A 13,586-nucleotide genomic window follows, 5' to 3' on the forward strand; every position below is an offset into this window, starting at 1 on the left:
AAAAATTCTCATTATTAAAAATAAAGCTTCAAAAAATGTTGCTTAGAAGTTCATCAGCACCAGTTCTTGGATCCCTTCTTTCATATTATTCAGATTCCACAAATGAAAACAACAAAACCTCAATCTCTGATAAAATCCTTACTCCCGATTATTTGTTCAATTTGCATAAAATCCTTGTCATTTTCAACTTCTAGGGTTCATTATATCTAAAATTTGTCTATACCCGATTTAGAGGTCTACTAGGTACAATCTTATGGTAATTCTCCATCTTTTGTTTAATTTGGATCACTTGTATCAGAACTTAAAACTAGGGCAAGATCAATTCATCTGTTAGAGTATGTCTTTTTATCTCATAAACATTGGTTTACATTATCTATTGATGGATATGTTTGATTTGTAGTTGTTCCGCTTGATGATTTTAGGGTTTCTTGAGGTTGTTTAATAAGGTTTCATATTCTGAGAAATTCATATGAAATATAGTGGAATGATCGATCTCTGCTTGACTATGGGGTAATCTGGTGTTTGATAAGAAATTTAGGGTTTTTAGGTTGAGATATTTAATGTGTTTGATAAGAAAGTGTGAGACGGAAAGAAGAATTGGTATGTTCATGAGGATACCGATACTTCTTGATGATGCAAATGTTGATTATGGGGAATTTTGGCTGCTTATCAAAATGAAGTTTTGACTATAGATTTCAATTTTCGATCATCAAATGGGAATAATTCTAGAGAGAAAGAAAGAGTTTGCCTTGTTCGATTTGACTCTGATCTTGACTCCATAATCGATTACTCGTTTAACAGCTAAAATGATCTTCATATTTGTTCTCAAATTTACAGGAAGATTGAACTGAAGAAGAAGAAAAAGTTTCTCTTCTTCCCTGTATGAGTTGTATGGTTTTACAAATGGTTTTAAAATTGATTGAAGTGTTGGAAATGCTTCCATTACTTTGTCTAGAAGAAATGGGAAGTTGAGAATCAGAGAAGATGTTTCTGAGATATGGGCTAGATGAATTTGGTTAAAGAGAGGGAAATCTCGAGAGAAAAAAGAACTGAACGCCCATTTAATAAGATAAAGGGAGAGAAATCTAGAGAAAGAAAGAACTTTTTCTTTGGCAATGATAAATGTTTCTCTCTCCAAAGAACAACACCCAATTTTAAACCCTAAATCATGTAAGAACATCACCTCAAGCAAATATATGAATTTCAAAGATAATGAAAGAACTAGGGTTATTTTCCTAATGGCCCCCAACTTTGTGACCAGCTTCCTGCCTAGCCCCCTACTTTACGAGAAATGCCCACATGGCCCCCTCCCGTTATAACACCGTTACTCTCTCTCTTCCATTTCTTTTCTCTCTCCTCCAACATGTTTTCTCTCTCTGCCACCTCGTTAAAACCTGTCAACTCATCATCTTCTCCGGGAAGGTCGCCGGCCGACCAATTTTCCGCCCGGCGACCTTTAAACCTAAAAAAACTCTCCTCTCTCTCTCAAAAAAAAAAAAAAAAAAAATTTTTTTTTCACCTCCCTCTCTCTCTCTCTCTAAACTCCGGCGGACCTTTAAGGTCTGCCCGAGTAGACCTTGATCTGCTCGAGCAGATCTGGAAGGTCTGCTCGAGCAGATCTGGAAGGTCTCCTCGAGCAGATCTGGAAGGTCTCCTCGAGCAGACCTTTGAGATATGCTCCAGCAGACCTTCATGGTCTGTTCGAAGGTGAAAAAAAAAATGGAAGGGTAACATAGGAATGGAAAATGTAAAATTCACGAACTTTTAACAGTAACAAAAGAAAGGGAGTCATCTGGGTATTTTCGATAAAATAGGAGACTACACGAAAAGCTGGTCATAAAGAAGGGGACCATTTGGGAAAAACCCTAACTATGTTCTACTTGTGAAGTTCTTTATACGTCCCATATTGAGCCAGAAAAAAAAATTAGAGATGATAGAAAGAGAAAAGAGAAAATTTGGAGAAAAGAGATACATTTAACAAAAGATGAAGCGAGTAGGTGTTCCTAATTTTAGTTTTGAAAAAAAAAATTCAGAACCTCCATTAATGCAGAGAGAAAGAGAAGAAGATGAAAGCAAAAAAAAGATAGAGAAGTATAAGGGACTCGAGCTGAAATAAAAAAAAGGAGAAAGACAAAAGGGTAAAGTTGAAAAGTTCAAATGTGGCTTTTAGTCACGCGAGAATCCGGTCACACTTTTGGGGGTCGGGAAATAACCCAAATAAATGTGATTTAACTAAAATAAAAGTTTACCCTTAGAGAGAAAAACATGCAAATCATTAATTTACACACATAAATCAGAATCCAAATTCATATTGTCTAAAAACAGATCCTGAAGGGAGAGAGAAAAGTACTGTAGTTCTCAAAATTCTGATTTTACCAGAGATGAATTCATGGAAGAACTCATGTTAACGCAAGTAAATTGAGCACACAGATCCATTTAGAGAACACAACTCTGACTATAGACAAGTTCAATTCAAAGAAGTCAAATTCAAAGAAGTAAATTCTAACCAGGAAAAACACCAAGACCCACAAAACCATAAAAAATAGATCATGAAAAATTAGCTTAACCACTTCAATTTTGGAGTTCTGAAAGTGAATAAAGTTTCACACAGCGAAAAATAAAGGTTACATTAACATCACATGTCTTGTTAAAAGAAAAAATCGGTCTTGTATTATGGCAACTGTTACAACAAGTAGTAAATAAACGAGTATCTTATCTATAAATTGTTCACTAAAATGCAGACATAGAGGCCATAGAAAGACTATATTAACCACAAAAAAGACAACAATATAAATCTGTGTTGTGAAAGAAAATAAACTTACTATACAGGCAAGAATTGTACAACAAGCGAGCTCAGACTCTCGATGGTTCCCAACTCGATCAGAAAGACAAAATAACTGCAGAAATTGAAATTTGCTGAGACAGATGAACAAAAAGAGTTAAGACCTGAAAAGCACAGATATTGCTCGAGTTGAAGAAGATAAAAGTAAGAGAAGGGCTTAATTTCGAGCAACTATAACAGGAGAATAGATTTCAAGATTTGTTAATCATCTAACTCAACAAGTTGGGCACGCTTTTCAGCAGCTTTCTTCCTGATAAAGATTCCCCATCTCATGGCTGCCTTGATTTTGAGCCACCCAACAACTGCTTTCCCTGATGAACGGGAACGATCTTCATCATAACTGTAATTTGATGAAGAAGGGAGGAAAGGAGAGTAAGGAGGTCCATCTTCAGCTGCATTGAATGAACTTTGACCACCACCCATGCTGAAAAGACGAAGGAGATGTTGCATATCTTCATTTTCAAGGATCTCGTGACTTCTCATGCGGATATCTTCCTCGGAGAACAAGTCATTACGAGGGCGAGACCAGTCATCATAAGATAGAACATTTGATTGTTGGACTGATGGGCCTCCTATTTGGAACCCCGAGGTGGATGTCTGTGGTGGGCCAAGGGCCAATTGTCCGACGATGTTATTATCACTTCTCATGTTTTGGTTTGAAGTTGCATCAAACTGAATATGAGCATTGGAGTTCACATGCTGGGATTGCATTGGGTATCTGCTTGCAGAATTTTCCTTGTAACCTGCAGCTGAAAGACCAAGACATAATTTTAAGTTAGTGTCTAAAAAGCAAGAGACTGATTATCGCATATTAACTAAAATAAGTTAATATGTCATGCGCAAAAGCATGGCATGCAGAGCCATCTAAATTTTATAGGTACGGAAGCTTGGCGAGAAGGTGGGGTGCCCACTTCATATATATATATATATATATATAGAATCTATAGAAAGAAAGAGGAGACGATTAGAAGATTAAGAAGAGCCAAACAGATTCAGCACAGGCTGGGTGAGAAAGGCAGTAGATAATTGAGGGGAAAAAATTGGACGAGATTTGAGGGAAGGTGAGATACGACGGATGGTGGTATTATGGAGAGAGAGCAGAGAACTGTAACAATAAAGTAATGAGAGAGATTTCGGGTGAGGTTATGTTTTAGTGGGAAGTTATAACAGTATTGGCTAATTTAAATTCAAGCATTGGGTCAGGAACTTCGACATGAAAATCCTGACGCAGGGCTAATATGAGAGGAATCAGATGTTCAACCTGAAAAAACGACCTCCTGTTTCATAGTATAAGGATATGAGAGGAATCAGATGCGAGGGTTTCTTCAGGAATTAGTGATCAAAACTTTACCCGTTAAAAGCAAACTAAATGAAATACTATGGTTAAAATCTTGCTCCTCCTTTTACAAACTCCCCTCAACCTTTATATAACACAAAGTGATTTTATCAGTTACTTAAAAATGTTTACCTCCAACAGTCAAGCCTGGTTCGACTGAAGACTGGACTGCAGGAACTTGAACAGTCGATCTTGAGAGGGAGACTTGCTGATCAAAAGCTGGAGGATAATCAAGAACAGCATTTGCAACTTCAGACCGCGTACTAATCATTCTTTTATTCTGCTTGAACCCCAAAAGTGTATTGCCGTCATATTCAATAACATGCATCCAGTTGTCATATGCCTTTTTCACTAAGCTATCCACATAGAGCTGCCAATGAAATCCAGTTTTAGAAGATTCTCATCCGGGTGTTTATCTATGGTTCAGGTGAATTACTCCTTATTGCATTTGAATTTATCTAATAAGTTTCTGAAATGTATCTAGATGGACCCGAAGGTAATAGGGATGCTCGCATACCATACGATACCCTTGTTGGATGATCACAATCTCTCCAATGGGTTGGTCCAATGTGAGATTTTGTATTTAAATCTCGTATCCATTCATATGGCTACAAAATTTTCTTTAGGTTAATGTCACTTTCGTATAATTTAATAATAGTTTATCAAAAGTAAGAAATGGTAACAGAATATAAAGGACGGAATCAGACGCAGTTTTACATTGTAAATAGGCTACAGAACTGACCTTCTGATTTTCAGCAAGAGAATCGGCTGAATGATATTGTCCTCCGGAAATAAGACCAATAAACTCATAAATGTTATTAAATATAACACCTGCATTCCTTGTTTCATCAGTGTAGTAAACATAAACCTTTCCTCCCAACACACAGGTCTTTGCATGATCTACAAGAACCTCCCACATCTTATTTGACATGCCGCTTCCAAGAATCTAAATTAATGAAAAAGAACATTAGAACAAGGAGGCAGAAAAAATAAAGAGGGCATCCACAATATAGGAATGAAAAATTCAACAACTATAGTCTAGACACTTACATTCTTCAGTCTTTGTGGATCTCTAACTAAAAGTCGGAGAAAATCTTCTACACTTGAGATCCCAGCCTTGTTCAACCTCTTGTGAAATGCTCCATCCTTTCCAATCTTTTCCAATCTCCAGACCTCATCATTTAGTGCAGGTGGATAGTGTTTCTTATATACTAAGAACAACAAAAAACAATTTAGGTACGTAACTAATGAAACCAACTATTGGAGCAGCTATGTGTGAACTTACATTCTCCTCTATGATCCTTCACCGTAAATGCATCCGTTTTTGCTTCTCGAATTCGAATGCCTTCACAATAACCAGAAGCAACTTTCAGCCCAAGTCTGAACTTCCTGCTTCGGATCCAGCTAGAATTGTCAGTGAACGTAAGCTCCCCTAGGGTTCCTACACCTTCCCTTAGCGTAACATATATATCGCCAGTCAGAAGTGGTCTCTTTCCTTCGCGCTCTTTGACCAGATGTCTTTCAAAATCTTCTTGGGCCCATCCTTCCTCATCTTCATTGTTGAAGTCACCTTCAAGGACAACGATCTCAAGTTTAGCAGCGGACTCAGGTCCTGATGTTACAACATGGCCTGTGTTTGCATCAAATAAGACCACATGGATTGCAGCGCCCTGCTCCCCTTCTACTTTCCCTCCTGTGAATAAAGGAAGGGACAACCTTGATCTGAACTGTAGCTGCAAGTTTCTCCCATTGGGCCCTTCAATTCGTACCGGAGAAGACCTGCATCAATCCCCCATGTTAGAAGTTTGGATGCAAAACAAATACTAAAACTCAATGCGTCAAATGAGTAGTGAAACAGAATAGTTTAGCTAATGATACCAGGAATGCCGCAAAGAAAACTATCCCATGTATCAATTAATTATCCTTCTTTACTATTAACTAGCAAAAAAACTATGTGAGAACGTCAAGACTCTACAGGAATTATCATCCTAATGGCCTAACCACATGTACTCGATCAACAATTTTACTTTATCATGCCATCTATATTTCTCAATACTTAGCTCGTTTCAGTGTAGAACAAAATAATTTTAGCAGTGCAGCATGACTTTAACCTATCCTAAGCAACAAAACTCAATGCAAATAAAGGATGAAGAAGGGCTATGTGGAGAAGGATGGGGGAGAAAAATAATAAATTAAATTACATAAGTCGCCTTGTAACATGGACATTGCGAGTGTATATGTAGCCAAAGCCAGTACAAAGTGCTAGATATGGCAACCGTGGAAGTCTAGTACCGGGATTAGGTTGTACAAGTAAGTACATTTTCGTTGTGATACTTCTATTTTGAGCAAAAAGTGTAACATTGTACATAAAATACATCAAACAACACTTGATGACTGGTGTTAGCATGACTATGGTCAAATTCACACGAGTAAGATTCAACCCCTTATCTCCCTGGTGGAGAGATATACATGTTAAGACTCAAGCAAAGTGACCTGGTCCTCGGATACAAACTCTGATCTTATACCTAGGTAGTTGCATACTATAGAGCCTGACGTGGACAACAAGAGGATCCATGTACCAGATACGTACATGATTATCCGATATGGAATTTCACAAAACAAAGTATCCATGTAAGATAGTCTAAACGTTATATTTGTCTAGGTCTAGATAATCAAATATGTAAATAAAATGGACAATATTCACGAAATCTATAATTCCCTGAAAGATCATCAAGGACATAACGCACCTTCCATTAATCCTAGCAGGACCCAATTTTGCAAGAGCACGCTCAACTTCTTCACTAACCTGTATTTGTTTTACGTATATTAGAAAATCTGTTTACATATTCCATGTAAACGGGATAAAATGTCTAACAAATAAGGTTGTTTACTTACTACTCTCCGAAGAATAGGCTCTAATGATGAGCAAAGCTTCTGAAGATTATCTACCTTGAGAGCTTCGACAATTACACTGCATGGCATACATGCATAATTATTAGTTAACCAATAAATAACAGTTATTGACCAAAAAAAAAGTCGAACTGGGAGCAATCGACAAACAAATGCAGCAGAACTGCCTCATACAGAGATAGGGTAGGTTCATGATTTACAAAATAAATATTCGAACGCGATAACCGTTTCAACCAAAAACAATCAACTTCCATTTTCGCAACAAATAATTTAAATGAGAAAGGAAGTAACCAATTCTAGAGTAGTGCCAACTGCCAAATGAGAGACATTCGGAGCTAAAGACAAACTAGTGTAACTTGTAACAGAAATGATTGAATGGTTTCGGTGTATGAAACCAAGAACCCTTATACTCCCACCATCTCAAAATGAAAGTCCATTGTTCCTTTTTAGGTTGTCTCAAAATGAAAGTCCCATACCATATATAGCCTATAATATACAATAATTTGGCAAATATACCCCTCTTTAATTCTATCAATATCAAGTGCATTTATTAAGAAAGATAATGCATGCACTATTTTTGTCCAATAAAATTCATTAGATTGACTTACAATAAATGCTAGGATTCTTATTTAATAAGGACAATATGGGAACACACAAAACGAAAATAAATCGGGCGAGTTTCGATAATGGACTATGAATATGAGACGGAGGGAGTATGTATTTATAATTGAATAGATATAAAATTTGTAGGAAACTTTACATAGGTGTTTATATACAAAAAAGAAACTTAGGCACGATAGGAAAGAATTGATTCTCTTTCTAATTTGGATGAAACCACCAATCTTGTAAGATCGGTGGGATCTTTATCCCTAACAACCTCCGCAAATTGAACACTGGGTGAAGTCGAAGTTTCAATTCGGGACACAATTCAAAGTATCGCAGTTGGGACAAACTTTTAGTAAGAATATTAACAAGTTGAGAGTTAGAGGAAATGAACTTGACACGTAGAGAGCCAGCAGCCACCTTTTCACGCACAAAGTGATAATCTAACATTCTAACTTAATGTGCTTCGGGCGCCCATGAGACGCTGAATTCGAAGTCATTGAAGTAGCACTCTTGTTATCACAATAAATTAAGGTTGGGCAAGAAAATATAACTCCAAGTTCTTGAAGAATAAAACTAATCCATTGAGGTCGCAACAGCTAAGGCACGACACTCTGCCTCCGAACTGGATCGAGACACCGTCAGAGCAGCGAGCCCAATCAAAATCAGCATAAGCAAATAACTTATCACATGCGGAGTCTCGATAAATATGCAAACCCAAAGGAAGGGTGCCTTCGACATAGCAAAGAATGTGTTTAATAGCTTGAACGTGATCAAGTGTTGGAGCGTGCATAAATTGACACGCTACGTTAACATAGTAAGCCAAATCTGGTCTAGTCAGAGTTAGATATTGAAGAGAGTCAACAATCTTCCGGTAGGGAGTGAGACCAGATAACAAAGGTCTCTCAATGGAGAGATGATGATCGGCGACAATAGGAGACCATAAGAGTCGATAAAGGCTAACCCCCTTCCAAATCAAAGAGTAAACAGTATATCAGAAGCATAGTTGGATTGAGTGAGTTTAGACTCTTAACAATAGGTGTGGCCTCAATACCAAGGAAGTAATGAAGATTCCCCAAGTTCTTCATTTCAAACTCCATACTTAACTTATCAACAATAGCATTAATAACTTTTGAATTTGCACTAGTTAGGATAACATCGTCCACATATTTTTTTTTTGAATAATTTGAATTAATATTAAGAGAAAAAAAGGGAACTACAAGGACAGGACTAAAACTAGAGCATACGCCACAGCCACAAAAATTACATCAAGACATCCTCCCATTTGGAGATGAAATCAAAACAAGACTTATCTCTCGCCCAAGCTAATTGCCTACTCCAATGAAATAGAATGATAAGAACATCCTCAATCTCCAAACTAGAAACACCATGGGATTCTTTAAAGGTTTGGTAGTTCCTATCCGTCCAAACAGCCCAAACTATAGCGAAAGGAACAAGTGCCCAAAGGTCCTCTTGATCCGGTTAGCACACAATCCATTCCATTGCTCCAAAATCTGGTCGATAAACTTTGGACTGCACCAGTTGCTACCGCAAGACGAGACAAAGAAATCCCAAATAGGAATGGCTTTCGGACAATGAATAAGTAGGTGGTCCACTGTTTCGCTATCCTCCTTGCATCGGATACATCTATTTGGCCACGACATACCTCTCTTTTGGAGCTGCTCGATCGTTGGAAGCTTTCCCAAGACAGCAGCCCACACCACGAAGCTAACTCTAGGAGGCACTCTAGGCGACCACAGCGATATGAACTTGAAAGAGTAGGAGTAGGGGGCTGGACCCTTGATTCTTGTGTAGCACTGCTTAACCGATAGGGGGTCTTTCTCATTTCTGCACCAAATCCTATAATCATCCCCATCCTCTAAAAGCCGAAACCCTTGAAGGTGATCCATCAGGTGGATGAAAATTGGGATTTCCCAATCATTTAAATTCCTTCTAAGAGTGATATCCCAGACTTGGAGCTCTCGAGAATAAAATTGATGAACTGAACCCTCTTTAAGAACTGCAATGTGATTGGGAAATATTGTTAGACGATGTCGAGACTCGATAGAATAAAGGAGCTATCTTATTTGCTCACCACAAAGCCAAGCGTAAGAAGAGAGGTGTTAAACCGCTCAGTCCATGCACCAGGAGCTTGTTTGAGGCCATAGAGTGCGTTATTCAGACGACACATATAGTCAAACTTAGGATGATGTTCAAAACCTGGTGGTTGAGCCACAAAGACCTCCTCAAGATCTCCATTCAATAAGGCATTTTTGACATCTAACTGTGACATATCCAATTACCCGCTACTGGTAGATAATGAAACCCGAATAGTGATAGGCTTTACAATGGGACAAAAAGTCTCATCAAAATCCAGTCCAGACCTTTGATAGCCTTCAGCAACCAATCTAGCCTTATAACGATCCCCGGAGCCATCTGGCTTAAACTTAGTACGAAAAACCCATTCATAAGTGCCTTGACGAGAGATATAGATGCGATTGGTTGTACAATCAAGGCACTTGTGAGATCGGTGGATCTTTATCCCTTACGACTTGTAAACATGGAATAAAGATAGGTCTACTATGACTGAAAAAACTCACTACATGCCTAGCTGAGCTTCTATATACATGTTTTCTAAGACGAATGCCTCTCTTAGAATAAAAAATGATAAAATAGAAGAGAGAAATTCAGTTAGGAGTAAATTCATGAAGAATTAAATTTCCAACAGCCTGATGATTATTGGCATCTGATAATTCATGAAGAACGTTTGAAAATACATTGTTTTTGCAGCATCACGTAAACACGCCTTTCTAGTTTAACTAGTAAAACAACTCTAGCAATTACAATTGTTTTACCAGTTGGGAATCTCATATCACAAGCAGACGTGGAATATGGCGCATACCGGAACGTTAGGATTCTCATGCTAGTGTTTACGTACTTCTGGAATGGTGAACGACGATTCTGTATTGGGTCTATCAATCTGACTAAAACATTAAACAGCTTGAAATTTGCAACTTTAATGAACTTTTCGAACTTCTCCACGACAAAGGCAGAAAATTCCTCTTCTAAAACAAAACTTACATAAAATTTCTACTTTGATAATTTGATTTACTTCACAAAACTAAACAAGGATAAAAAAATAAAAAAATAAAAAATAAAAAAAAAGCATAACAATTATTTAATTACACAAAAAAGTACCTAGCTAGAGCAGGTCGCTTCTTTTCAGGTTGTTCTTCTTCAGCTTCGTTCGGATCTAATCCTCGTTTTTCCCTAGCCATAGAGTTCGATCTTTCCATATACCTAGTCTGTCTCTGCATTTTCCCCCAAAATATAAACCTAAATCTAAACTTTGACAGATCTGAAAAAACAAAAACACCAAACAAAACTAAAATCAGAAGTTCAACATCAAATGAATATCCCAATCCATATTCAGCTCAGATCTTAAAAAATTCACTTACAGATTGAAATCCTCAGATTTATCGAATCCCAACTCGACTTGAAAGTAGAAAAAATATCTTTTTATAACAAAGTAATAGGAAGATGAAAATCTAGAGAGAGAGAAACAAAATCTTCAAGGAATTGTTCCAGTGAGAGAGAGAGAGGGAATTGAAGACCTAATAAGTCGTTTCAGTTTCTTCACTTTAAATTACAAAGTTTACGATGGCGGCTGAAAAGGCAAACTAAATTATTTTGATCCACTTTTAATCTTTAGTTAATTCCTATTTGGCCCCCTACTTTGTGACCAGCTTCCTTTATGGCCCCTTTTTTTCGAAAATTCAAATATGACCCCCTTTTGTTAACACCGTCAGTTAACTTTAGTGGTTAACTCTTTTGTTTCCATTATTGCCCTTGTTATAAAAGAGATTTGAAATTCAAATTTAGCCCCCTTTTGATATGGGTCAATTCAAAAAAAAATCAATTATTTTGGACAAAGTTAAGGGGCCAAAATGAAATTCAAAATAAAAAACACTTTAGATACCATATCTTTCCCTCTCTCTCATCCACCTCATCGAAACCAGACACCTCATCATCTTCTCCGTTGAAGGTCGCTGGCCGGCCAAATTTTCCGGCGACCTTCAAACTTTAAAAAAAAAATTGAACTTTCTCTCTCTTGTTCTTCCATCTCTCTCTCTCTTCTTCTTTCCCTCTCTCTTTCTTTCTCTCTAGAAGGTCTGGTGAACCAGACCTCCGGCGAAGACTACTTCGCCGGAGGTCTAGAGAGAGAAAAAAGGGAGAATGGAGGGAAAGAGAGAGAGAGAAAGAGAGAAAGAAGAAGAGAGAGAGAAAGATGAAGGAGAGAGAGAGATGGAAGAACAAGAGAGAGAAAGTTTAATTTTTCTTTTTTTAAAAGTTTGAAGGTCGCCGGAAAATTTGGCCGGCCGGCAACCTTCAACGGAGAAGATGATGAGGTGTTTGGTTTTGATGAGGTGGATGAGAGAGACGGAAAGATATGGTATCTAAAGTGTTTTTTATTTTGAATTTCATTTTGGCCCCATAACTTTGTCCAAAATAATTGATTTTTTTTTTTAATTGGCCCATATCAAAAGGGGGCCATATTTGAATTTTTAAATCTCTTTTATAACAAGGGCAATAATGGAAACAAAAGAGTTAACCAATAAAGTTAACTGATGGTGTTCACAAAAGGGGGCCATATTTGAATTTACGAAAAAAAAGGGGCCATACAGGAAGCTGGTCACAAAGTAGGGGGCCAAATAGGAATTAACTCTTTAGTCTTTTAATATCGGCTGGTAAGATCATCGCCAAGCATTAATCTAAATAATATCAGCCACTCGATGGACGTTAAGAATAAGATCTTTCATCTTATTGTTGAGGAAGTGACTCTTTTTGGGTTATGCCCTTCACTTTGACTTATATTTCTTATTGAACCTAAATTCTAACAAGCAAATCTTTTCGGCACTACGTGGGTAGGGGTGGGAATAGGTCCGGACGGGTAGTCTGCGGACAGACTTTCTCCCGGTCGGGACGGACCGGACAAACCTTCACTATGACCGCTTGGACTGGCAGACAAAACAGACGGACTAAACGAAAATTTCTACTCAAAATGTTCGTCCGCGTCCGGTTAAGGCATGCGGACTTGTCGGGCAACGGGCGCCCGGTCATTGTGTATTTAGAACTAAAAGGCCCAAAAAAGAAATGAAAACAAAATTTTGCACAAGTTACAAATGTACACTGTTACAATATGATTTGATACAACAATGTTAAATAACAAGAATAATGATCCCAAGTCACCAACAAAATTCACTATATGATGCAATTTCATGACTGTAGTGTCTGTGTATGTTAGTGTCAATGCAAGTGTTCTTTTTTCTCCGAATGCATTAAACTGAAAACCAAAATAGAAAAATAGCCATTTCAATACATATGAAGATGAATATAAGAAAGTTAAAAACAAAGAATCAGAGAAGGAAATAAACTTTGAACAAGAAGTTACCATGTAAGAAAATATGAAGATGAGTCTTAGTGTCTTACCGATATTAGATCTGAAGATGAGAAGTTACCATTACCATGTTGGTTCGTTACAGTAAAAGACATGGAAGATTAGAAGTTACAGTTACCATCTTAGTATCTTACCATTAATCGAACTAAAATGAACAAATCACAAGATTTGAAGATGAAACTGAAGAGGGTTGAATCTTGAATCGATTCGTTGTCGTTAAGGCCTAAGGATTGAAGATGATAACTACTTCATTAAATATAAACAAAGAAACCAGAAAACCAAAACGAACATGATGATGCACAAACAGTCCAGACGTCGACTGACGTCAATAACTCAAGAGTAAATGTCCAACTGGTCAGCCCGGCTTAAGGCAGCAGGACTGCTGGACCTTTACGACGTAATTTAGAGAAAAAATTTAGGGAAAATTATTATTTGGG

At 37.4% G+C, this 13,586-nt stretch overlaps 1 protein-coding gene across 1 annotated transcript; it reads right to left on the bottom strand.

The window, feature by feature from the left end:
- Positions 1-2,647: 2,647 nt before the first annotated feature.
- On the bottom strand, positions 2,648-11,408 carry LOC147531565 (calmodulin-binding protein 60 B-like). The gene is made up of 9 exons (XM_086645709.1): positions 11,150-11,408; positions 10,890-11,049; positions 7,074-7,149; positions 6,926-6,984; positions 5,464-5,957; positions 5,229-5,389; positions 4,921-5,124; positions 4,311-4,548; positions 2,648-3,591 (listed from the first exon to the last, which is right to left on the bottom strand). The coding sequence occupies exons 2-9, from the start codon at positions 11,006-11,008 to the stop codon at positions 3,044-3,046; spliced, it is 1,899 nt and encodes a 632-aa protein (XP_086501835.1). The 5' UTR covers positions 11,009-11,049; positions 11,150-11,408; the 3' UTR covers positions 2,648-3,043.
- Positions 11,409-13,586: the final 2,178 nt, after the last annotated feature.

Source organism: Eschscholzia californica, unplaced genomic scaffold (assembly GCF_041429995.1).
Source record: "Eschscholzia californica isolate CP2 unplaced genomic scaffold, dmEscCali1.0.p SCAF_6, whole genome shotgun sequence".
Taxonomy (NCBI): Eukaryota; Viridiplantae; Streptophyta; class Magnoliopsida; order Ranunculales; family Papaveraceae; genus Eschscholzia; species Eschscholzia californica.

Coding starts and splice junctions, on each gene's coding strand:
- LOC147531565 (XM_086645709.1), bottom strand. CDS start 11,008: ATGCAGAGACAGACTAGGTATATGGAAAGATCGAACTCTATGGCTAGG. Junction 6,985..7,073: donor AGCCTATTCTTCGGAGAGTA/GTAAGTAAACAA, acceptor AAACAAATACAG/GTTAGTGAAGAAGTTGAGCG. Junction 3,592..4,310: donor ACCAGGCTTGACTGTTGGAG/GTAAACATTTTT, acceptor TTGGTCTTTCAG/CTGCAGGTTACAAGGAAAAT.